The sequence below is a fragment of the Dasypus novemcinctus genome, chromosome 21, assembly GCF_030445035.2.
Source record: "Dasypus novemcinctus isolate mDasNov1 chromosome 21, mDasNov1.1.hap2, whole genome shotgun sequence".
NCBI lineage: Eukaryota > Metazoa > Chordata > Mammalia > Cingulata > Dasypodidae > Dasypus > Dasypus novemcinctus.
The window spans coordinates 68,314,026-68,337,318 of record NC_080693.1 but is presented as its reverse complement, the minus strand read 5'-3'; the positions used below and the strand labels follow the sequence as shown (position 1 = coordinate 68,337,318).

The window sequence follows — 23,293 nt, the reverse complement described above, 5'->3', positions numbered from 1 at the left end:
GGAGTGGGTGTAGATCAGTGCCTGCTTCCTAGGTACAAGGTCCCAGCTTCAATCCCCAATACCTCCTAAATAATAGCAATGGCGGATGTTTCTTTTTTTTTTTAAAGATTTATTCATTTATTTATTTACCTCCCCCTCCCCCCGCCATTTTTGCTGTCTGTGTCCAATCACTGTGTGATCTTCTGTATCTATTTCTCTTTTTGTCTTCTCTTCTTGTCTTTCTCCTGTAGGATTCACCAGGTTTCAATCCTGGGGACCTCTGATGTGGAGTTTCCCTGGCAATGTGCCACCTCAGTTCCTGGTCTCTGCTGTGCTTCACCTTGACTCTCCCCTTTGTCTCTCTTTTATCGAGTCATCCTCTTGCTGCGTGGCTCGCATGGGCACTGGCTCATTGCATGGGCACTCAGCTCACCATGTGGGCACTGGCTTGCCAAGTGCAGGCACTTGGCTCAGGGCACAGGCACGCTTTCTCTTCTTTTTCACCAGGTGGTCCCAGAGATCGAATGTGGGTCCTCCCATATGGTAGGCAGAGGCCTTACCACTTGAGCCACATCCAATTCCCTGATGTTCCTTTAAAAATACTTCTTTTGTAACACAAGTATTTATTTCCTAGTGTCTGTTTACACTTTATTTTCTGTACTGTATCCGATTTCTGATGTGCTTGTGTGAGAGCTTGAGAGGTCTTTCCTTAAAGCAGCTGTAGTCTGTCTCCTGAATCAAGGCTTCTCTGTGGACCTTTGTTTGCTTAAAAGCCTTCAAGCTCCTGGCTTGATACGCGACTCATGCTGATTTCTCAGGCAAGATCAGCGCTGGCTCTCAGTGTGAAGGCAGAGGGGTCTTGATCCTGCTTTATGTGCCATCTCACTTCCGGCTTTTTGTGCTTGCCTCTGAATCTTACTGGTCACTTTGCTCAGGTGTTTGTGAATATCCAAATGATCCCAGACACTGGAAGATGATGGCCTTCCCCTCTGGGTGGGCTGCTACTCCTTCACCTCCTTCTCTTTGTGCTGAATCTTAATCTGATGTTGGGGGGTACCGCACCTTCTTACGGGGTCGGGGTCGCAACCACTGGACGTCCTGAAGCTATTCTGCTTGAGCTGAGTATAGCAGAGGAGAACAATGCAGCATTTTTCAAGCTCTCCTACTTGCCTCACTGCCTGTTCCTTTCCATGTCATTCAGCTTTTCTTAGACCATCCTTTTGGAGATAATCTAAGCATGGTAGGGCGGAAAAGTTTTGCCTCTGTGACTTTGGGCAATTTAAGTTATCAGGATCTGCTTCCTTACTTTTGTGTTTGGAGCAAACAAAACCATCTGTCAGAAGTTTTGTCAGGAATAAGTTAGAGAGAGAGCATATGTAAAGACTTTATCAGAGTGCCTGGAACATAATGGGCATCTGGGGAGAATGGCCTGTGAGGATGCACTCGGAGCACTGTCTCTTCTGTGCCCACCTCCCTTTTAATCTCAGGGCCACCTAGACACGAAACCTTTATTGTATTTTTTTTTTTAAATGAGTTTTTTTTTTTACAGATTTATTTATTTAATTTCCCCCCTTCCCCCGGTTGTCTGTTCTCTGTCTATTTGCTGCGTCTTGTTTCTTTGTCCGCTTTCTGTTGTCATCAGCGGCACGGGAAGTGTGGGCAGCGCCATTCCTGGGCAGGCTGCTCTTTCTTTTGTGCTGGGCGGCTCTCCTTACGGGGCGCACTCCTTGCGCGTGGGGCTCCCCTATGCGGGGGACACCCCTGCGTGGCAGGGCACTCCTTGTGCGCATCAGCACTGCGCATGGGCCATCTCCACACGGGTCAAGGAGGCCCGAGGTTTGAACCGCAGACCTCCCATGTGGTAGATGGACGCCCTAACCACTGGGCCAAGTCTGTTTCCCCCTTTATTGTATTATTGTAAGTGCCCTATCATCATTCCTGGGAATGGAATGATTGCCAAGTTTCTCCATGCTCCTCCAGCTTCTGTTTTTAAAGTTGAAGGAGGATGACATTTATGTTTCCCCTCACTGGTTTGTGCCATCCTTAGCCAGCTCTGGAAGAGGAGTGTGGCTAGCCAAGCGCATGTGTACAGAGTGCTGCATCTGACTGAAGAGTTACTGGGGGGCTGTTAAGGAATTGAAAATAACAACGGGAAGATAGTCGGATTCTGAAAATCTACAAAGACCTTTGTTGAGTTCACTGTTGTACTCTAAGTAGAAGCAAGTAATAGTAAAAATTCAGTTTCAGGGCAAATTCCTTAATTAGCTTTTTAGAGATCACTGTTCTCCTTTTTTCCATATGTCCCAGGTAATCCATAAGCAAAAAGTTGGGGTTTTGCCAACCACTTATCAATTTTTGATGAACTGGAGCAGCCTAGGAATAGTTTTCCAACCAAGCACGTGGTTCCTTCCAGAGCCCTCCCCTCTTGTCTTTGAAAGCAATCTAGCATCCAGGCTGGGATGACAGTGCATGCCCTGGGGTCTTCCTGCTTCCCCAGATTCTGCTTGTTTGGGGGAAATGGATGTAGTTACACAGCAGGCAAGTTTTTTTGGCAAACTCCGATGTCCAGGGGAAGTGGTCTCCTTCCTTGCTTATCCCAGAAGTAGATAAAGAGGCAGCAATAGACTGGAAAGTGTACAGAGCACAGTGTTGCCCACTTTAAAAAAATTTTTTTAAAGCTATGGCATCTATAGCCAATTTCAGAAAAATGGCAACTTCTACATTCACAAATCAGCTGTCTAGCTCTCTGTGTCACGAGGACTGGAAGGCTTGACCAGGTTCCTTCCTTCCTTTCTTTTTGTAAGGAGGTACTGGGGATTGAACCTATATGTGAAGCAGGTGCTCAACCACTGAGTTATACCCACTCTCTGTGGCCAGGTTTCTGAAGCAAAAATAAAGCTGTTGGAAGCAGTGGGCTGTCACTTTCAATCAAGTTAGTCTTGGATCAAATGCCAGGGCTGTTCCCCACCTCCCCCAGCCCCAAGCCCCCTTCTTCAGGCTTTAACTGGCAGCCCACTTCAGCCTGGGATTTTTGGTAAGGTAGCTGGATTGGGTGCAGCTTCAACCATCAAAGTGAAACAAGAGCTCAGAGCTCCCTTGATATGACTGAAGAGAAAATATCCACTGAAGAAAAGGAACCCCCTTTCCATGCTGCAGTAAGCCTTTGCTGAGAAGTGCTTAGAACTGTGTCTCTCCTTGCCCACAGCTCTCGAGTACCTATCACAGTCTCTAACCCCAAGGAGGTACTTGATAACTTTACTGAATGAGTAAATGCTGAAGGGTGTGACTCTGAATATCCCATAATAGACCAACCAAATCATCCAGCATTTAGCCTTAGCCTTAACCTGCCAATTCTTCCCTGGGAAGGGCTTCCTCAGCATGGCAGGACTCGACCTTGAGACTCAGTTTCTTGGTGAGGTATTGTAATTGAAGGAGAAAAGCACTATCAAGGCCATGTTTTTCCAAGTGTTAACCATTTATAAATAAGTACATTTGCTTTCATACATACAGTTCATTGTACAGATGACGATCTGTATACATGGGGCAGGAAATTGCATTCATTTGAACTTTTCACATCTATCTCACACAGCTCACATGTACAGACAATAAAACTGCTCAAGCAAATACAGCAAAGGAAAATGTCTTTCCTTATACACAGGGGGCTAGATGCCTCTGTTGGGTGTGGGACATCCCCACTGCACGAGTTCACAACTGTGTGGTGTTCAATATATCAGAATAGAGAACAAACATGCATTGAATAATATACTGTACAGAGAAAGTTCTTTACATCTGAGTTATAGAAAACCTAAAGGAAAACTAAGTGCATTAAAGCTTTTTCCAGCAAGTGTCTTGAAAGGACAGCAAAGAGGAGGAAGAATCAAAATCATATTAGTACAAATCACTCTAATTGTAGACTGTACATGTTTGTACTAATTGAAATAATCTTGGATTTGGAGGAGACAGAACAGAGACAAAGATGCTGTGCTAGAATGGAAAGGAGGCCATGTCTGAGAATGGCACCTGCCCTGAGCCTGACAAGGAACTGGCCCCACTAAGCAGGAATCAGCCAAAGGAGAAAAACAACAACAGCAACAACAACAAAACAATTAGAACAGGAAGTGTAATTTACAGGATTTCCAAAGTAACCTGTGAATGAAGTGGAGATCTGGAGCTGGCATTTCTAATTTTTTTTTTTTCTAGTAAGTTGGTACATGATAAGGCAGGTACATTCAAGTACTGAATTTTCCAGAATTAGCTCTCTCTCTGGTCCTGGGGACTGAAGGGATTGAGTTGAGTCCCCCTAACCAGATTTTCTGGTTAGTGATTTGCAAAAGAAGAATTCAGCCAGCAAGTACTACAAAAACAAAGCAGTGAGGCGACTTCCTTTCCATAAAGTAGGTCTATCTGGAAAATGAGAGTGATACTGGCCTGCAACTCTAAGCATCCAGCTAAAATATAACAGGACAGCTTACTGTAGCTATCACAGAGTCAGCAGGAAGAAATGAGATGACATGGGTGAGGAAACATGAAGTAACACTTGATTTTTGGTGTCCAATTATGCGTTCATTTGGTACTTTCAAAGCTCTGACTGTGGTCATCATGTGGCCACAAGCATCTCAGGGTGGTTCAGCTGCTGTGAGGCATTGGACACTGAAATGAAGGTTACCAATACGTCAGCCCTTGAGTGGTCTGTGTTATAAAAGGAGTTGATGAAGACCCAGTGATTATTCAAGTAGCTCTGCACAGTGGCTCCACCAGCCCCATTGTGCTTGTGTCCAGGTCCCCAGCCAGCCACCTTTTCTTGGGAGCAGCCAGAGCTGAGTTCAAGGCATTGCATGGTGAAGGTTTCCATGACACATCTTTGTAGGTAGCTCATACCCCTAAGCCCTTTGTTCAATGTTTAGTCATGGTAGATGGTCAGACTGGAATTCCTGGAGGAAAAGGAGGAAAAGCCACACCTCCCAATGAGCATGCAACAGGGGGCAGTGCAGCCCTCGGTGTGGAAGCAGCAGTAGGCTGCCTTTGCAGGTTGGCTTCTTGAGAAGTGGGCAGCCCAGAATAGACAGGCAGGGTGGGCAAGGCTGTTGAGCACTGGGAACCTTGACAGGAGCCTGGGCACAGGGGTGGGCCTATCCTGCCCACTGGGGTGCCTGTTACATTTTGTGGCAAAGACTCAGTGAGTAACTGCTTTTGTGCAAGGCATTTCTACAGTAGAAAAGTAACTATATTTGACTCAAACCACCCAACTTTGACACCTCAAGAGTTAAAAAAGCTGAGAGGAACTGAGAGGAGGAGTGCTTATGGGAAAGAAAAGGGTCCTCTACATATCTGTCCATCCTCCAGAGCGAAAAAGTTCTTTTCAACCTTCTCCCAGACTCTGCCTGGCTCAAGGTCCAAAGCTGGTAGTGTTCAAAAAGCTTTTCTTACCAACACTGGCACAGATGAGTGAAGACCCCTTCCAGGTCTCTGTCCCCTTCTTCCTGAACCCTATGAGGCTATGGGCCTGCCTATTGCCCTGGAAGAGGCTTCTCCAGGAGATGCTGCCGTTCTTTGCTAAAAACAAACCTGGTGCAGAGCCACAGTGACACCTAGTGGTAAAGTATGTGAAGCACAGGTGATGTCCACAGCCACTGGATATGACTAAATTCTAAGGGAAAATACTCATGGATATTGAATTAGATACTGATTAATTTTCTACGGTGTACATCTCTGGAATATAAAAATACCAATATTTAGAGAGGGGTTCATAAACTATTATACAATATAAGGACTGAGAATACCTTTCTCTAAGCTGTTCTGTTTACAATAATTTAGGAAAAGTGTTCTAATAATTCAGGCTTAACTAAATAGCAAACTTGTATATCTGGACAACGATCTGGGATACTGTACATAATTCTAATTAGTGGAATTTTCCTGAGCCATCGAGTTTAAGTTAAACACATCTAAAAAGAGGGGCACATGGGAGAGAACAAGAAGGGTTTGTGCTCTATTAACTTGGGACTTTAATAGTGCACATCTGCAACCCAGACAAGATACAACAGCAGATACAAAATGGTCTCCATTTTGTCCATGCCAAATTCTCATGTTACACAGGTTTTCCCTTTACTTTGTAAATAAATATTGATTGTTAATTGTTAATTGTGTGCCTTACTGATCCAGTAAATAAAGTAACCATGTCTCAGGAGTCCCTAAGAAAATTGCTGGAAAAGCACTTTAAAATCACTGTAAATAATTTTTTTTGTATTTAAAAATTCTTTATCTTTTTGATGCTTATATACAACAGTTATTTCTTGTGCTATAAATGTTGTGATCCACTGCTTGATTTCTTTCCTTTTCCCCTCTTTTTTTTCCTTGGAAAACACACTAAAAGACAAGAGTGGTTCTGCTATTTTCTAATGATGACATTGCTCACACTTAAATATCCAGTATTTATCAGAGTTACAAATCCAAACAGTAAAGTGCACCCATTTATAGACATGATGTAATGGAAACCCACTAGTGTGAGAATTCTGGGCAAAGAGAACATACAATCTGGTGAGAAACCTAGAAGCTGAAGTTTGCCACCACTGTCTCCATTTCAGGGTGATGTGAACTGGGTGAGAGGAACTTACCAGTTTCATTTGAAAAAATTCCCCCACCTGAAGCCAGACATTGATTAGCAAGTGTTGCATGGAGAGGGGGACATCTCCAAAATACAGTACTAAGATCATCCCATGGCAGTGAAGTAGCAAAACAGGGCACAGGCAGTCTGCTCACAAGAAAAAAATTTGTCTCCTGCCCAAATAAGGGTCCAGTTGGCATTTTCTATTAAAAACAACTGGCGCCCAGTAGTGACATTCACTCCCTCTTACAATGGCTAAAAAATAATTTCATTTTGACTGTTGACATTTTAGATGTTTTGCCCAATAAGGCATAGACCCCAAATCTCCTGTTTGTCCTGGAAAACTGAAAATGAGCCCCTGGGAAGAAGTGGCATCAGCAGTATATTTGCAAAAGTTCAGAATTGTTCACCTACCTATATAGGCAAGTGCAGGTGGGAAGTGTGGTGTTCCAAACAAACAGGGGCACTTTTCCAAGAGACACTGAAAAATCCTTCAAAATACAGCTCCTCAGTGAGAGAGGGTGGTTAAAGGGGGAAGATGAAAGGAGACCAAAGGGCCAAGCCCTGTCCTGAAGGGGAGCTGAAAGGTTGCTGGGCTCTACCTATAGGCTGATCCTATAGCTGTACCTTTCATGTTCTTGATGAGAGAGGGAAAAAAAGAGTCTGGAGCTTGAGTCAGCATGCTGTTTTTTTCTAGCACAAAAAGTCCTGGCCTGTTTCAAGTTTGGGGCTGGAAGAGTTCATCTATTTGGCGAAATCTAAATTGGAAATGTTTCTGATCTCAGCTTCATATTCCTCATGACTTAGGGATCTTTATAGAGGTCACTTAATATTACAAACAGGTCCAGCCATATGGACTTTATTCAGAAAACAGCCCTTCATGGAGCCTTTTACAACAGGAATAGAATGATTCCCAATAACTGAGAACAAATTCTCTTTAGCTTAGTTGTTTAGTTTTATGAGTTGATGCGCAATCAGTACCAGGCCTGTACTAAGGTTTTGGTTTCAGTGTTCTTGCTATCCATCTAATGCTGGCCTCAGTTATTCAAAGATAAAGTTAGCAAATGACCACAAGAAATAGAAAATGTGTAGAGAGTGACTAGATCAGAAAACCTGTTGTCTATCTCATGCACCCTCACCCAGGACTTGAAAACAGGGCTCAAAATGATCTTTCTTCACACTGAAATGCTTTTTGCTGTGCCTAGTTTTCAAATATCACTTCTTCCCCCCCTTAACATTCCTAGAAGAAGACAAAAAGAGACACAATTACTGTAATAGTAGATAATGAAATGATATAGATCTGGAAATGGAATTAGACAATATCTGGTATGGACTATAATGAGCCAGGTGGAAATTCTGGGAATCAGTCTTGTGGTTCCAAGAGAATCCAGTTTGCTTCTCAAGGAGTCAATTGCTTCACTATACCTTATAGGTTTGTAAAAAGAGTGCCAGTAGAGTAACATCTGGCTCAGGGTGAAGATCCAGCTAAAAGGATTGCTGTACCAACCAACCTTCAGGAAGAGTTTGCTTTTGGTGGAATATGATCTCACTGATATATTAGGACCTAAAAAGCAGATTCTGCCAAGACAAAGATTTTCTATAGGCTATCACAGAGAATCCAAAACAAGCTCTCTCTCTATTTTTTTATTCCTCTCCCCACCCTGGCAAACCAATAGCTTTTAGTGGTTCCTTGTTGGCTAAACACCTGAACAATAACTCTTGGTGAATTATTTAAAAATATTCATAACGCTCATCCAATTTCCTAGGCTGACAAATATTTAAAGGGCTGGCTGTTATCTAAATGTTTCTAAAATGCCTCTTGGAAAATCAGCGTAGTGACATTTCAAACAATTTATATATTTTTTCTTCCAATTGACTTATTTTCTCTCTCTCTCTTCTATTGTTTTACCCCTTGATGAAGACCAGCAATAATCTAAATTGTCATCTAGACCTGATGTCTGCAGGGAGCTGGTTGTCCAGGGGAAGAGACCACTGGCACAAGAAAGCACTGGGCTGGCTATCTGGAGAACACTGGATAAGTATGCAAAGGCAAAGGGGCATCACGTTCTTTCTAAAGTTCCTAAAAGAAAACAAACAAGAACATCTTATTTAAAAAAAAAAAAAAAAAAAGAGAAAGACATCTACACAATAAGAACATGAGTGAAAGTGATTGTCTCCTGGAAAAAGCTGACCAGTGTTGTCTGATCTCCCTGGGTTAAAGCACACTGCATGAAAATCTCCTCACTGGCATCTGAAGAGAGGGAGAGAGCATGTGGCTGGGGCACACAAGAGAAACTGAAGTCCTGGCTCTCTGGAGGCCAGCTTCCCAGTCAGCTGCATGCAAAGGATTTCAGCACGTGGGCTGCCACCTCTGAACACCACACAGAAACTACATGAGAAATTAAGCCAGAGAGCTACCTTAAATGTGGAAATTAAGCCTGAAAATGTGCAGTGAAAACATATGGGCCTCACTCCAACAAATGTCTTTTAAACATTAGACTCCACAAATGGTCTCTTTGGTTTGATAGGGGATGTCTGCCCTTGTCGAGAGTCCCGGGACAACTGCCTGTACAGGTTGTCCTGGTATGCCTGAGCCACAGGTAGGGTCCGAGCCACCTTCACGTCGGGATATGAGGAGGCCTGGCTGACTCTCTCCAACAGGTCTCCACGGGACCCATTTGCCAGCATCCCATGGGGGCTGTAATAATCATCCTCCAACAAATGGCCATTCTGTGCATTGTTGGTTTTGTTATAAAAGGCAATGTTGCTAATGGAAGATGGTGGACTGAAGGACTCAGGCTGAGGCAGGTTTCCTGGAGATGTGGGACTGATAACAGTATCCACTGATGACACGGCCCAGGTCCGATTCTGCTGGTGAAGGTGGGGGTACTGTTGAGTCCGGGCTGTTTTATCTATGATCCCCATGAATGGTGTGGTCCTGGATCGGGTGGGCTCACTGGGGTAACCACCCTGAGTGGGAGACACTGGTGACAGTTCATCACATGATCTATCATATGCCGGTTTTAGTGGGATCTCCATTTGTTGAATTGAGGAAGATGGTCGGAAGGTAGGAGTTAGGTTGGAGGTGGATGAGATACTATTGCTAGATGGAGAGAAGCGAAGGCCTACACTTTGGGAGTGTAGCAATGGCCTGGGAGTCGGTGGGTGGGGTTTGATTTCATTAGGGTTGATACCAATAGGTCTTCTAATTAAATGTGACACATCAGGGGAACCTAGTTGGCTGGAGGAACGCTCCAGATCTAATTTTGAGTGACAGACTGGATAATAGGATGCTGATTGGCTACGCCCAATCTGTGGTGTCTGGCTGTATCTCATGCCACCTCGATATGCTGAGGAAGGTCGCTGTGGAAGATCTTCTTTGGTCAACCCTCCATGTTGACAGATGGCTCCTGCACTCAGGCTGGCTTGGACATGTTGCACAGGTCTCCCATCCCCTACAATTCCCCCAATTGACCCCTGATAAACCAATCTGTTTTGACTTACTCCTATATCTCCTTGTGAAGACTGGAATTTACTAGCCATTGAGTGGGCTACTTGGCCATAGGCCCCCGTGGGAATGACAGTGCTTGAATGAACTGCTGAGCTGGGCTGGTTGCTCCTCACAATCTGGGCCTTGGCAGGCTGTAGCCTGAGCCCTTGCTGGGGAACTGCCACAGGAAGCGGAGGCATCTGGTAGGGCCGCTGAGCCATCTTGGATAATGGAGATTTTGGTCTACCAGGAAGCTGACTAACATTTGTTTCTTGCTGATAGCGCACAGGTGAACCAGACTGGGATCTATAGACACTCATGCTTTCAGCTGGAGGGCTGGCCCGATACTGAGGGCCTCTGCGGAGAGGAGAAGGGGGAGGGCTTGGGTATTCTTTGCTCTGCCCTCCTACAGGAGGGGGACTAAAACGGTAAGATCCACCCTGATGAGCTGGGGAAGTATGTGGTGGACTAGGCCTGTAATGAGAGTTCTGGTGAGTTGGAGAAAGAGCAGGTGAGGTGGACTGATAGCTCTGTCTAGTGGGAGAACCTACCGAACTACTGGACCGGAAGTCAAAAACCTGATGAGAGCCAAGAGGTGAACTAGAGATGTAGGCTGAATCCCGATGGGCTGGAGAAGAAGGTGGGCTCTGGATTATTGGGAGCCCCTGACTGGGCCGAACCTCTGTCTGGAGGCCAATGGAAACATTTTCAACATCTTGTTCCAGGTACTCCTCCTCAAATATATCTTGTACAGAGTATATATCTTCATGCCGTGGTTCAGGTTCTGTCTCTTCTGGACACGGCTGCTGAGGTTGCTGCTGTGGCTGCTGCTGTTGCTGTTGCATTTGCCTACACTCTTCCTCCACTCTCAGCAGAAGTCTCTGGATCTCACGGTTGTTTGGACATAGCTTTATGGCCTCATTCAGGTCCTCGAAGGCTGCTGCAAACTGTCTGCTCGACAAAATGTAAACACAGGAACTGGAGTTATTCTGAATCAACAGGAATTACCAAGAACTGACAACATGGTCACTATTTCAGAGAACTTGTAGTGGCATCTGTAGGTGCCTGGGGGTTTGGTTTAGTTTGATTTGAAAGGAAGGAAACAGTTAGGCTGTCATTCTAGAAGAGTCTAGAATGATTCTCCAGCCTGTTCAGCCTCCATCTTCCTTCTGGCCTCTCTGAGATTAGTGGAGAAATGTCCCCATTATGTCAGTCCAGCCAGGCCCTTCAGGAAGATTCTCTTAGTGCCCAAATGCATACAAGGCAGTATAAGGGATGGGTGGGGTTGTCATTTACAGGGTCACTGTCAAGTAGCTTAGGAACAAAATAGTAACTACAATCTTTAAGTCTTGCTGATTCAGCAGTATTTTTTCTTTATATTCTCAATAGTTTGGCTCCAAATTTCAGGCCTGTTTCATCCTAGCAAGAACCTGTCCTCTGCCCTTCCTACGCTTCACTCCCAGCACCTTGGCTTCTCCATTCTGCTACATCAAAGCAGGGCAGTTGAATAGGCAACGTAGGTCTGGAGCTGATCTCAAGGAAATTCTAGTTTACAAATGAAGAAATGAACTGTCAGCTATTCCCATCCTCTCTATTAATATTGCCAGGAAAAAGGGATCAATTGGTCTTGTGGGGAAGGAACAATCTAGAAGGAAAGAAAAATTGATAGTCAAGCTTCTATAAGAACTTTATTACCCAGCTATTTTAAATGAAAATCACTGCCACCATCATCACTAGACTCAACCTGGGTTTGATTTTCAGGACCAAATCCTCCCTGGTCATAGCCATGAGCCGGAAGTCCTTCTTCCTCATGTAGTTTGGGAGAAGGGTCAGGGTGCTGGGCAGGAGATATCAATGACAGTGACACATTATCCAGGGTAGGAGATTCTGGGTCCGAGGAGCTCTGACTGTAGGTTCCAGGTTCTTTTGGACCTTTTCCTGCCCAGTGGCCAAACTATCGCAGACAGGCATGAGGAAAGGTGTCTCTCCTGGGGCCTCTTAATCCTGACAGTGAGGATCTCCTGTCTGTGTTTGTGTGGTGATAGTGTGGTGGTGGTGGGGGAAGTGAGAAGGAAGTTTGATGTTACCAAACTTGAGGAGAGCCCCAGAAGGAAGACTAGATCATCCAAAGATTCATCAAATGCCTCTTGGAAAAGGGAGAGAACCCTGCAATGTTAAGTGCCCCACTGTTACAGAAAACCCCAAAAGGATTGGTAGGATGTTTTGCTTAAATGATTTCTTTTTTAAGTCACCAGTATATCTGTATGATATTTGCTTTGGGGGTTGAAGATGATTAAGATATGGCAGAAGCTTCTTGGAAGGAAGTGCCATTATCCAACAATAAAAAGGCATTTTCCTCCCCAAGTAAAATGCTATTGGTCTCCAAAGCCCAGAAGATTTGCCAATCTTAAGCTGAGTACTGTGGTATGTGAGTCATCACCTTGGCCAGATTTTAAGAAAAGAGACCTCGTGCTTTTTCACCCTCTCTCTCTCTCCTCACCTGCTGCTGCGTTTTGCCCTTGCTCTTGCATAGTAAGCTTCATAAGATTTCGGTTTCAGCTCCAGGGCCTTAGTAGCAAATTCCTCCGCCATTCCAAAATCCTGTCATTACAATAGGTGTGCAAGTAAGTCATTGACGAGATATGAAAAATAGACAACTTGGGAATAAAGCAAATTATTTGTACATTTCTTTGACATTTATGGATGAAACACTTGGGATTCTGACATGCCTGAAACGGCTCTAGCCATGTGGCCCGCAGACTGAAAGTTCCTTCTGTTTTTGTCCTGTGTGGCCCTGCAACTGCTCACTGGAATTTATCTGCCCAGAAGTATTAAAATACCTTTAACTGTCTCTCTTTCTGCCTTTCTCACAAAGTTCTTTCTAGCCCAGAAGTCAAATGTCACCCCTTTATAATGAAGCTCCTGAAGCGGGAAGGTTGAACCCTTGTTACATGTGCATGTATGAGGCAAACACATACCTCATGTAAACCCTCATCCTACCCTCACCCCTTCTGGTGTCACCCACTTAAACCCTGGCTTTCTACGGGACAGCTGAGAGCATGCCCTATAAAATCCAAAAGGACAGGGTTTGTGTAAGGAGAAGTGCACTAACTATGGAGACTACCTGGAGTAGGAATGTCAGAAGATGGGTTTGAATCTTTGGTCTGCTTCCTAATTCCTCAGAGTTATGTTTTTTCATCCTTATCTACTTCACAGGTAGGATTAAATGATATAAAGCACTTAAAAGCACCATACACAGTCCCTGCACAAAGTAGTTTCCTTTGTATTTCACAGAGGCTTCTCTGGCCTCTTCCTCCTCTTAAATGGTTCCTTACTTTAGAAACAATTAAAATAAAAACAAAGTAAGAGAGGTGCAGTTGTGGCCCTGGCCATGACTGGGGTCTGTGCTGTCACATCATCTCTTGATTATGCTCCCTGGAAGAGCATGGTCTCAGAGCTATCTGTCCTCATTCTGAGAAATCCTGGGAACAACGTTGACTAAGCAGGGTCACTGAATAGAGACCCTTAAATACTAAAGCTGAAAGGGAAGGTTTTTCTCAAGTTTTAATGTCAAAGCCCTAGTACAGCACAGTAACCTTGGGTTACATTGATGATTCCTACAGGCAGGAAACAAGGACTTAGGCAGAACAAAGGCCCAGGGGTGTAGCTTAAAAAAATAATAAATTAACAGGCAATTTTCTGCAGTTGAAATCAGAGTTCTGGTGCTTGGTACAGCACTGGTCTATGGGAGGGGGTTAACTGTTTCTGAACAAATGTGGAGCTAGAGAGAAAGTGTCCCATCTTTATAAGGGTCATCTTCTATCCCCTACTTTGTTTCTAATCTTATCCTTTTATGTTTTCTTTTGGGACAATCAAAATTTCTGTGCAAATTACTGTGTTTTGAAGAAATAGATTATTTATTAGAAAAAAAAAAAAGCAGTCAGCAGACTGACAGCAGCCTCTGGGTTTTGCCTCATTCTCTCTAGCTGGTGCTACAGAAACACACCTTGGGGGTGTTTCTTCTGTTTCACAGGAAAATCCACAGGCCTAAGAACATTGCTGCATTCTCTTAAGATACCCCCTATCCATCTCAAGGAAAGCTCTACCATGCCCCTCCTCCACACCCCTGGGCAGTTCTACTTCATAGGTGTGCAAATAAGTCATTGATGAGATACGAAAAATAGACAACTTGGGAATAAAGCAAATTCATAGGGCTGTAATTGTGTCCTTTGAGACAGTCAAGTCTCTATCAGAGCCCTTTTCACTGCCCTCCTTCATTGCTAGGTTTTAGGTGGGTGATACGACAGTCATATATATAAATAATTTTTTCTGGAATTAAGAGCATATCCATTGTCATTGAGGTTCAAATCCTACTTCTGTACAGCTGAGCTCTTTATTAACCAACATTCCTGTTTGATTTGGATTATTTCTATCTTCTGAGGAATTGTGAGAGCTCAAGCTTATAGTTATCAGAGATTCCTGACATGACATTAGCTATGACAGAATCTGAGAAAGTTTCTTGGCTCTGGGACTATCTCTGTGTCAGGCACCAGTGGCTGGGGGCACCAGGGACTATATCTGCAAGGCAGGCAAGAAGGACCAAGGACCACTTGGGAGATAATAAATGACCAGAAAGAGTTCCAAGATTCCATTTGGGACAAGAGGGGACATGGCATGCTAGAATAAAAAGATGAGGAAAAAAGTAAAAAGTTCAAGAGTTGCCTTAGAAATTAAACCCTAAAGTCCATGGTCCTGAGTCCCCTTTCTAGCCCTTCTTTAAGTCACTAGAGAGTCTACCAGAAAGGAAGGGAATGGTTAAAATTCCTATCTAATTCCAGCTGGAATTCAAGTGACCACTGTGCTCCTCTTTTCCCAAAGATCAAAAAACTGACTTGGGGTAGAAGAGGGAGATGATGATACGCTAACCACTTTTAGTGGAATTTTTGAAAAAGCTATAAAATGCTCACAGCATTAACTTTTTTAAAGTTTGAAATACAGATTGTACTTAGACTTGATTTCTCTCAAATTGCAAATGTCAGTGCTCTGTGAAGGACAACCAAGTTCCAAATGGGGCAGAGAAGGATTTCAGGGGTCTGATAAAAGCTAGTGAGTGACACAGATTGTCAACATCCAGGAATGCAGAAAAGAGTTGGCATGACAGCAACTTACATTCATTTTCCTGCGACATCGAGAGAGGTTGAGGAGGAGAGACACCTTTAGTTCCCGGAAGGTTTTCAAGTCTTCACCAAACCCTTCTCTAGGGAATTTCTTCAGAGCGTACTGGTAGCGCTGGGCAGCTTCCTTTACTTTACCTTTCTAATGGGAGTACAAGATGGCAAAACACACCATTGGTCTGTGAGCAGCAGAGGAAGTTTGATCCCTACTCCCTTCCTCCTCTCAGCAGTTATTACCATTAGCCCTCCCAAACATCAGTCTAGGGAATAGATTTGGTCCTGATGGCGAGAGCATAAGGGTCTAGTCTTTTTTTACAGGAAACTCACCTACCAGGATAGGTATGGTTGAAGGGGATACCCAAGATATAGGAAAGGTCAGATTGAAAGGGGTATGGAGAGACAAGCCAGAGAAACAAAGCCTTGGCTAATGAAAGGCCCTGGATCCCAGGTTTCCAGCTGAATTCCAAAGGGACTGACCTTGCTAATTTCAAAGGAGCTTTGTTTTAAACTGATATCCCTGGGACAAATCTCATTTTCTCATTCCCAAGCACTCCTTAATTTTTGGCTTGTCTTGACAACTCTCTTTTCTTGTTTGATGTTCCACATTGCCAGCCCTCTAGAAGAGGTTATTCCCTTCCTCACAAAGGATGTGGGAGCTAGAAAAGTCTAGCTGTTGCTTCCCTAAACTTCCCTAAAATATTACCCGTTTCCCCCTTAATTTTGGAATCGGTATGGCATGGGGTTGTAGGTAATAAGTGGAGCTTGGAATTTGTGATTCCACCTGACTTTGAAGGAGGAATTTTTCCTTATGACGTAAATCTATGATCGACATAGGGACCTGACCATAGGCCTTAAACTTTTCTTACTTTTTATATCTGAAATATAAGCTAAGCCTAGAAAGACGTAGAAAGTATTTCTCACTCCCTTAGCTGATCTTTATCAGCACTATTCCTTCTCTATAGCTGCAACTCCACCAAAACTCCTAATAGCTTTTATTTTCTCCTTAGCACCTTTCACTAAGGAGAGATTTGGAGTCGTCCAAGGTAGAATTCTGGGTGGTGACAGTAGTAGCTCTACCTATTCTCATTAGGAGGTAAGACTCCATGCCTTAGAATACCAAGTTATATTGTAACCAGGACTTAAAGATTCTTGAGAGCTATGCCATTCTGATATAAATATGACAACTCAGAAAAATAAGGATCTTCTCTGAAGTTATGCAAAATCATGGTTGGGTCAGAGCTCAAGTTTCCTGAAAGCCTAAGAGTACTAGATTTCCATGACTCTCACTCAAAGGGTACTCAGGAAATAGGACCCTGTTCTCCCAGGAACTCTGGACACAACTCTGTACACAATGATTGCTTCACCTTTATTTCCCATCTTTTAGGCCTGAGTGACATTCACTGCCAACAATTGGGATGGATTTGTATTCACTTTCAGGAGAAAAAGGTCCTGCTAATTTTAACACAGTGAGATGACTTTTGACATAGAATGTTCTTTTTAAAAAAATTTCTCTCCTGTCCCTGACTCCCCCCCAGTTGTCTCCTCTCTGTGTCCATTCACTGTGTGTTCTTCTGTGTCTGCCTGCATTCTTGTCAGTGGCACCGGGAATCTGTGTCTCTTTTTTGTTGCGTCATCTTGCTGCATCAGCTCTCTGTGTGTGCGGTGCCACTCCTGGGCAGGCTGCACTTTTTTTTTTTTCTTCACACGGGGCGGCTCTCCTTGAGGGGTGCACTCCTTGCATGTGGGGCTACCCTACACGGGGGACACCCCTGCATGGCATGGCACTCCTTGTGTGCATCAGCACTGTGCATGGACCAGCTTACCACATGGGTCAGGAGGCCCTGGGTTTGAACCCTGTACTTCCCATATGGTAGGCAGATGCTCTATTAGTTGAGCCAAATCTGCTTCCCAGAATGTTCTTAAGGGATTTCTATAGGGCATGGAGCCTTCAGCTTGAATTTTGAGTACAAAATGACTCCATATATGTATTTTAAAAAAAAATCATTTAGTGAGTAAAAAAGTTTATCTTATGAGTTTCCAGATCCCACTTAGATGATTCCATGTAAAATCTATGTAACCACCCATTAGTGGCCTTAAGTTGATCAGCTACAGGCATGTGCAGGTTACTCTCGCTGTCTTATTGGAAAGGCAAAACCCAAATCCCCTGTGAATGAGCCCATCACACACTGAGAAATGTCATTCTCTCTTTGCCTCTGTAACCAAGGATGAGAATTATCAATACTTTTGTAGATTCTACATGGCGAAATCAGTCAGTGGTTATTTTTTGAGGAAAACTTTGTTCTTCACTCCCCTCACCTTATAAAACATGTCCCCCTCTTCCATCAGCTTGCTCAACAGGATGATCATGATGTCTGGTTTGGAGGTAGCCATCGCCCATGTGGCTGGACCTGTAGTGTACAGGATGCATGATGGGTAAAAAACTCATACAATGTAAGGGTGGTAGGAAGCTAGGTGAAAAAAACATCCTGGGGGAATTTCTGCTGAGAGAACAACTTGTTCCACAATAATTTCCTCATCTTTTAGACCTGGGAGTATCACAGTGACTCCCACTGCTAAGAAGCTGCATTTGGATTTGTATTCACCTTAAAATAAGAATATCAACTGTCTGAGTTTATACCACAGGAGGGCAGCAAAGCCTCCATGTTGCATTTGGGCAGGCAATGACTTACTTTGGAGTTATTTTTAAAATAAAGGAACTGGTAGAAGGAGTTTAAATTAAATGTTGCCATAAGATTTTAAAAATCTAAAAATGGTGATTTACTTTAGAAACTGGGACTCAACCCCACCCCGCCCCCAGGCCATTTAGTCTCTTAATTTTAAAATATGAAACTTTACAGAAGGGAAACCGGTTAAAGACTCTGAAGTTTCCCTTAATTTATAAGTATCAAATAGGACTCCCTGGGCTTCATTTTGAACCCAGGAGCAGAGTTCAAATGCCAAACAGATATGAAATACATCAACATTATTGAGGGCTACTTTACCCACAAAGGAAAAGAAAAGGTTAAATTGATTAGTTTACAGATGTCTGAACTATTAACCAACTAAGCTTTAAAGGGTTAGTTATCAAAAGTTCAAGTTATTCTCTACAACAGTCATTTAAAAAATCTTCTTTTAAGGTGAAGTAAATTAAAAGATTAGAGGTGTAGGGAACTCATGCAGGCTAAATCAAAGAGGAGAAGGCAAAGCTGACCAAGCCATCAGACCACGCCTGATGCTGACAGCGGTGAAATATACCTCGTGGGCGACTCGGTAACGTCTGATAACCTTCAAAGAAAGGAGAAAACAAAAAGTTGTAGGAGAGGAAAAAAAAATGGATGAAGGTGAAAAAAAAAAAAAGAAGGAAAAAGCAGCAGTGAGAGGCAGGCAGCAAAAAGCCAGCATAATCAGCCAACCCTTGTCTACAGGTCTGTGGGATGAGGGAACAGCTGGGACAGCAGCAGCAGGGACTTGAGAGTCTGAAGCACACACAGAGCAAGGGAAAGGAAAAGCTCATGGCAGTGCAGGGATTCAGGGTGGGGCTGGTACAGAGGCATTAGCACTAAGATGTGCTTAAAGTTGAAGCAGCCTTCTGGCTACTGGGGCATGGCAGATAACCATGTAATTTTGGATACTTGGTGCTGTAGATCATTGCTCAGATAGTTCTTTCTCTGGGTCAAGAGATTTCTGCTCACATGGACAATAACTGGGTCAGGAAATAGGGAAAACTATATACACTCACACCAAACACCCAGGGCAGCCAGACCCCTGGACCAGTCTGGCCCCTGGGCACAGATGGCCAATACTTTCTTCCTTTTCCCTACCTATCTTGGCTCCTTTCTTCAGAAGGGTGACAACAACAGAAGTGTTTCGGCACCCCACTGCCCTATCCAGAGGGCGCATTCCGCTGTAGTCAACATGCTCGATCATGGCCCCATGATCCACCAGGAACTGGACCTAGGACATGGACCAAGCAGATCAGTTAACACAGGTGCTCTACTGAGGGCTTTGGCTGCTGCTTGACCTTTATTCAATTGCTGGTCTGAACCAGGGCTGTGGAGTCATGGTATTTTGAAAATTTCTGCCCCCTAGCAGATACGGACCCCCAAATTTTATATCAGAAATCATCAAAACATCACTCTGCCCTCACTTAAGATGATGTTATGGATGGGGAGCCTTCCCTCTTCCTATCCTGAGGCTTATTAAAGGCACTCACCACTTCAGCGTCACCATAGAAAGCTGCCAGATCCAGTGGTGTGCGACCATTCTTGTCAGCATGGTCTGTGGCAGCTCCATTATCCACCAGAGAACGTACTACTGAGAGATGACCCTTCAAACAAGCCCAGCTGAGGGCTGTCAATCCCTCTTTGTCCATTAGAGCAATGGAGGCACCTGTAAGAGCAAGTGATAAGAGAGGTCTGAGGAAAATTCACAATAGGAGGGAAAGCTAGTACTGAAGGTGCAGAGCCTGCTAAAGAATGCGTTTTGTTTCTGGGCTGTTTCCATTTTAAGACTGATCCTAGAAGGAGCTAATAGAATCCAGTTGTTTTATAGGGTGTTCAAGTTCTTTGCAATCTATACCCAAGCTTATCCTTTATCCTTAAATTTCATCACTCCCCATTGTTAGTTCTCTACTTTGGCCACATGGATGTGCTCATTGTCTCCAGAATCTACCATAAATATTTCTGTATCTTCACTTTGATTATGTTGCTCCGAAATGTGGAACAGCTTTTCTTTCCCCATAGCTTGTCTCACTTCTACTTATTCTCCAGGAAGCATCTCAAATCCCCCTGCCTCTAAGAAGCTTCTCCCAGCTAACTGTTACCTCATCCCGAAGACACTTAACATATGTCACTTTATTTTGCTATTAATTTTTTTATGTATTCCACTTGCATGCAATAAATTCTCAATGAATGCTTTCTGAACTAAGTGGGAGTCTTTTCATTTAAATAGTATAAACTCCTTGGGAAGAGCTTAGTGCAAGTTTATCATTGATACTATCAGGCTGCTTTCTCCTTCTCAAAAAGAGGGGGAAATGGATTCTTGGGAGGAGACTGTGCATAGGTCACAAAGGAAATTCAGAGCTTACTTAAACTGATCAGTATTCTTCAATAACCTCAGCCCCACCTCTTTTATATTCTGCATCTGTTTCCTTTCAATACTTCTATTTTCATCTGTAAGGATTAAGCATACTTGATATGCAGTTTTGTAATTATTTTAAGGTTCAATATACATTTGCTTCTGGGGAGCAGATGTAGCTCAAGCGGTTGAGTGCCCTGCTTCTCATGTATGAGGTCCTGGGTTTGTTCCCTGGTACCTCCTAAAACCAACCAACCAACAAAAAACCAAGCCAACAAACAAAAGAATAAACCAACTCTCATTGGGCAGCAGATGTAGTGCAGTGGTTGAATGCCTGCTTCCCACGTACAAGGTCTTGGGTTCAATTCCTGGTACCTCCTAAAAACACACATTTGCTTCTTAGGTCTAAACTACATGCTCTTGGATTGCAAGGAGCCTATCATTTCATTGCTAGTTCTTAAGAGTACCTAATACACTATTCTTTTCCCATAATTGGTATGTCATACCAACCAGGCTGTTTCCTGTGGGCAGGAATGCTATGGACAGGATTCAGATCAGTGTGAGCTTAGGATCTACCACAGCCAGGCTCAGGGTCTACTTAGCAGTTATCTGGCCTAACTGTATTACCTTTGTATCCCTATAGTTTAGATAACCAGACTTTGTGGCTTCCCTCAGCAGGAGAAGGGACTGGGAAGGGGCTCTTAACCTGATGAGAGCTATTTATGTACTGAGTTGCAAATGGCATAGTTTGCCATTTTGACTTGAACACGGAACAAATGTGAATATGGGACAGAATTCAAGGAGGTTTCCCAGATGCAACATCTATAAATTCCTCGGACAAAGCCTCCAGTGGTGGGAAAGTAGGATAGGAAGGTTTTGGATATATATTACAGATAAACTGATTTTCCAAAGATAAGGAAGATTTGAATTTAAGAAATTAAAAAGTGATACCTATGAAATAAACCCATAATATAGTCAACACTTTCAAAATTCAATTAAAAATCTCCCTTCTCTCTTTTCTCTTCCCCATGCAATTAATAGAATCTTAAGTCTCCAAAACATCCATCTTTAAACTTTGGAGTTATAGTCAACTTTTTTATCCTTCTAATTTCCTACCTAATCAGTCTTTATATCCAAAATATTTCTTGCACTTGACCTTTCTGGTTCTACTCTGAGAGCTACTGACCCTGAATTAGGGCTTCATCACCTCTCATCTATTCTACTACAATGTTCTTCTAAGTAATCTCCTGGCCCACTCCTTCATCAAATCTGTTATTCACACTACTGCCAGAGAGCTTTTTTTAAAAATTTTTTTAAGCACAACTCTGGCATCAATTCTTTTTCCAAAACTCTTTAAAAGCTCTTCACTGTCTTCAGAAATATGTCCAAACTCTTTTAACCTGGTCTTTTTCAAATTCTTTCCACATACCTTTCTAGTTTTATTTCCCAACACTCCTTACGTACTTCTTTTCCCCTGGGGAAATGAACTATTCCTACTTCTTGACCTTTCATTCACAATTCTTCCTCTGTGTAGAACATTTTTCCTATTCATTTTTTTTTTTTTTTAAGATTTTCATTTTTATTTATTTCTTACCCCCCCTCGGTTGTCTTTTCTCTGTGTCTATTTGCTGCGTCTTCTTTGTCCGCTTTTGTTGTCATTAGCAGCATGGGAATCTGTGTTTCTTTTTGTTGCGTCATCTTGTTGTGTCAGCTCTCCATGTGTGTGGCACCATTCCTGGGCAGGCTGCATTTTCTTTCGTGCTGGGCGGCTCTCCTTATGGGGCGCACTCCTTGCATGTGGGGCTCCCCTATGCGGGGACACCCCTGCATGGCAGGGCACTCCTTGTGCGCATCAGCACTGCGCGTGGGCCAGCTGTACACGGGTCAAGGAGGCCCGGGGTTTGAACCACGGACCTCCCATGTGGTAGACGGACGCTCTAACCACTGGGCCAAGTCCGCTGCCCCATATTTCCTATTCAAATTTCAAAGTGTGTTCTCTTCTAACCAAAATATCTTTATCAGGGTCCCAGCATTTTCTGCTTTTTAAGACTGTTAGCTTTGTTTCAGCCCTTCCTTACCAGATTAGAGATCCTTTGAGGACAAAGATTATAGTTTATTAATTTTTAGAAATCACAGCTCCTAGCATAGTGCACTGCAAATAATGTAGGCTAAATAAATATTTGTAGAATTTGTTGACTTAGTGAAAGCCTCTTATTTAAAGTGTGAAAAAAAGAAGCAGTTCAAAGACATGCATGTCTTCAGTGGTAAGGGAGAATAAATCTTTGAATCTGGGCCTAATGTACTTCTGTTGACACATGGCAGACACTACGCAGCTATATAAAGTTTATAAGTGGCTGCAGAGGTCCTGCCTTCTCCAGTGGACTTAGTTTGCTCTGGAACATTTACTCCTGTCACAGCTGGTTCCTGACGAATCTTATCCTGAGAACCAGGACCCTGCCCCGTTACTTGGTAGACATTAGAGTGGATGTCATGAAGCTAGTCCTGTCTGGTTTGGTAACTTGAACTGGGGAAGCAAGGGCCACTCTGCATACAGGGAAGCAGTGCTCTAATTCTGACTCAAGTTATTTTTGGAAGATGCAGCTAAATAGCGAATAAGTCTGACTGAGTCACAGTTTGAAATGTGAGGAAAAAAACCTAGTCTAATTCAACTACCTGAGATGCTCCTGCCTCTTCAGGAAGTTGGTTTTCTTGAAGAAAAGTGCATCTGCTTGTGGGTTATAATTATAGATGCTTAGGTCCAGTTTACTAATAGAGGGGGCTAACTGGAATGGACTCATTAGGCCTTAGTCACACCCACACTATCTCCTGCTTCACGTAAATGCTCAACTTCCACAAGATGGTACTGTGAAGTCACTGGCTACTTTAGGTTTTTCCACTACAGAGGTCCAGCATGCATCAGTGTTTTACACAGGTGATCGAGGCCATGGCAATCAATAGGCACAAGGAATGCTT

The 23,293-nt window shown here is 43.4% G+C and overlaps 1 protein-coding gene across 14 annotated transcripts in view; it reads right to left on the bottom strand.

Annotated features, from left to right (window-relative positions):
- Nucleotides 1–3,435: 3,435 nt before the first annotated feature.
- TANC2 (tetratricopeptide repeat, ankyrin repeat and coiled-coil containing 2) overlaps nucleotides 3,436–23,293 on the bottom strand; it is a 593,508-nt gene continuing 573,650 nt past the window's right edge. For 8 of the 14 annotated variants that reach the window (XM_071210733.1, XM_058284490.1, XM_058284494.2 and 5 more), the window contains 7 exons: nucleotides 19,458–19,633; nucleotides 19,066–19,198; nucleotides 18,500–18,529; nucleotides 17,561–17,652; nucleotides 15,240–15,386; nucleotides 12,571–12,671; nucleotides 3,436–11,021 (listed from right to left, as the gene is read on the bottom strand). In XM_071210733.1, coding sequence (XP_071066834.1) covers nucleotides 9,068–11,021; nucleotides 12,571–12,671; nucleotides 15,240–15,386; nucleotides 17,561–17,652; nucleotides 18,500–18,529; nucleotides 19,066–19,198; nucleotides 19,458–19,633 — 2,633 coding nt within the window. In that variant the 3' untranslated portion in view covers nucleotides 3,436–9,067. The remainder of the gene's footprint in view (nucleotides 11,022–12,570; nucleotides 12,672–15,239; nucleotides 15,387–17,560; nucleotides 17,653–18,499; nucleotides 18,530–19,065; nucleotides 19,199–19,457; nucleotides 19,634–23,293) is intronic. The other 6 variants (XM_071210734.1, XM_058284492.1, XM_058284495.2 and 3 more) reach the window with 2 other exon arrangements.